This window comes from Egretta garzetta, unplaced genomic scaffold (genome assembly GCF_000687185.1).
Source record: "Egretta garzetta isolate BGI_Z169 unplaced genomic scaffold, ASM68718v1 scaffold265, whole genome shotgun sequence".
Lineage (NCBI taxonomy): Eukaryota > Metazoa > Chordata > Aves > Pelecaniformes > Ardeidae > Egretta > Egretta garzetta.
Genome location: NW_009259789.1, coordinates 1 through 1,012, shown reverse-complemented (window position 1 = coordinate 1,012; position 1,012 = coordinate 1). Strand labels below are relative to the sequence as shown.

The window sequence follows — 1,012 nt, the reverse complement described above, 5'->3', positions numbered from 1 at the left end:
GCGGGGCGGGGACGGGCTGAGCCACCGGCAGCACCCGGTGTGTGTGGACAACGGGTGTTTTGGCAACGCCAATCACCTGCACCGTGGCGCACCGGGCTTCGGTCTGGGCAGGTCTCTTCCGCCGAGGGATGCGGGCAGTGCTCGCAGCCCCGAGCAGCCTAGGAGAGAGCCCGAAGAGGATTTCTATGTCTCCACTGAGTTGCCCACGAGGCTGGAGGAAACCGCTCGCAGTGGGGGGACGCAGCCCCCCGACTCGCCACCGAAAAAACAGGCTGTGCCCGGCTCCGAGGACAGCGAGCCCCCGGGCAGCTACGTGGATGTGCGCAGCCCCCTCCTCATACAGCAGCAGTTCGATGCGGAGCAGAAGCGGGCCGGGATGGTGCGAGAGGGCAGAGGAGATAGAGGTGGGTTTCCTTCTCGGCAGGTCTGTGCAGGCAGCCTGCTGACGGGGAGCAGGGTTGACGGATGCCTGTCCTGCTTGATGGTGAGGATGGAAAGTGGCAGAGAAGGTGTGGGTGTGGGGTAGGGCCCTGCCGGGTGGCCGTGGGGACCCTCCCAAAGAACCGTGGTAGCTGTGGCTGTTGGTACAGGACAGCATGAGGTTGTGTCTGCCTTCATGGCCCGTCTGCCCTCATGGAGGTGTAAGAGAACAGCTCTGTGCTATTGTTACCCATCTCCTCTCCCATCTCCTGGGCCACAGCGACCTCCTCCAGGAAGGGAGGGAGGTTGGGTTGTGCAGAAATCCAGCCTGGCTGCTTGTTTTCCCCTGGTTTCCCCTCCAGTTATTGCAGTTGTTGCTAGCTGTATTTTGGGACAACAACCAGGACTCGGCAGAGGCACTTGCTTCATTTCCAATGTAAAACCACCCCGTTTAAATGTCTGCATCCCCTTTCCAGCAGCCTGGGGCCACCCCGCTCCCAAAGGGAGGAGCAGATTGGGGGTGCTGGCTGGGCTGGTGCCGTGGCAGAGGGCCAGCAGTGCTGGGTCCTGCTTCCCGTGCGACCTCCTCAGC

General features: G+C 62.5%; 1 protein-coding gene across 1 annotated transcript in view; it reads left to right on the top strand.

Moving 5' to 3' along the window:
- MAVS (mitochondrial antiviral signaling protein) overlaps window positions 1-484 on the top strand; it is a gene marked incomplete at its 3' end in the record, with an annotated part of 2,177 nt that extends 1,693 nt beyond the window's left edge. Inside the window, exon 4 of the mRNA XM_035895049.1 lies at window positions 6-484. Coding sequence (XP_035750942.1) covers window positions 6-484 — 479 coding nt within the window. The remainder of the gene's footprint in view (window positions 1-5) is intronic.
- Between the last annotated feature and the right edge of the window lie 528 nt (window positions 485-1,012).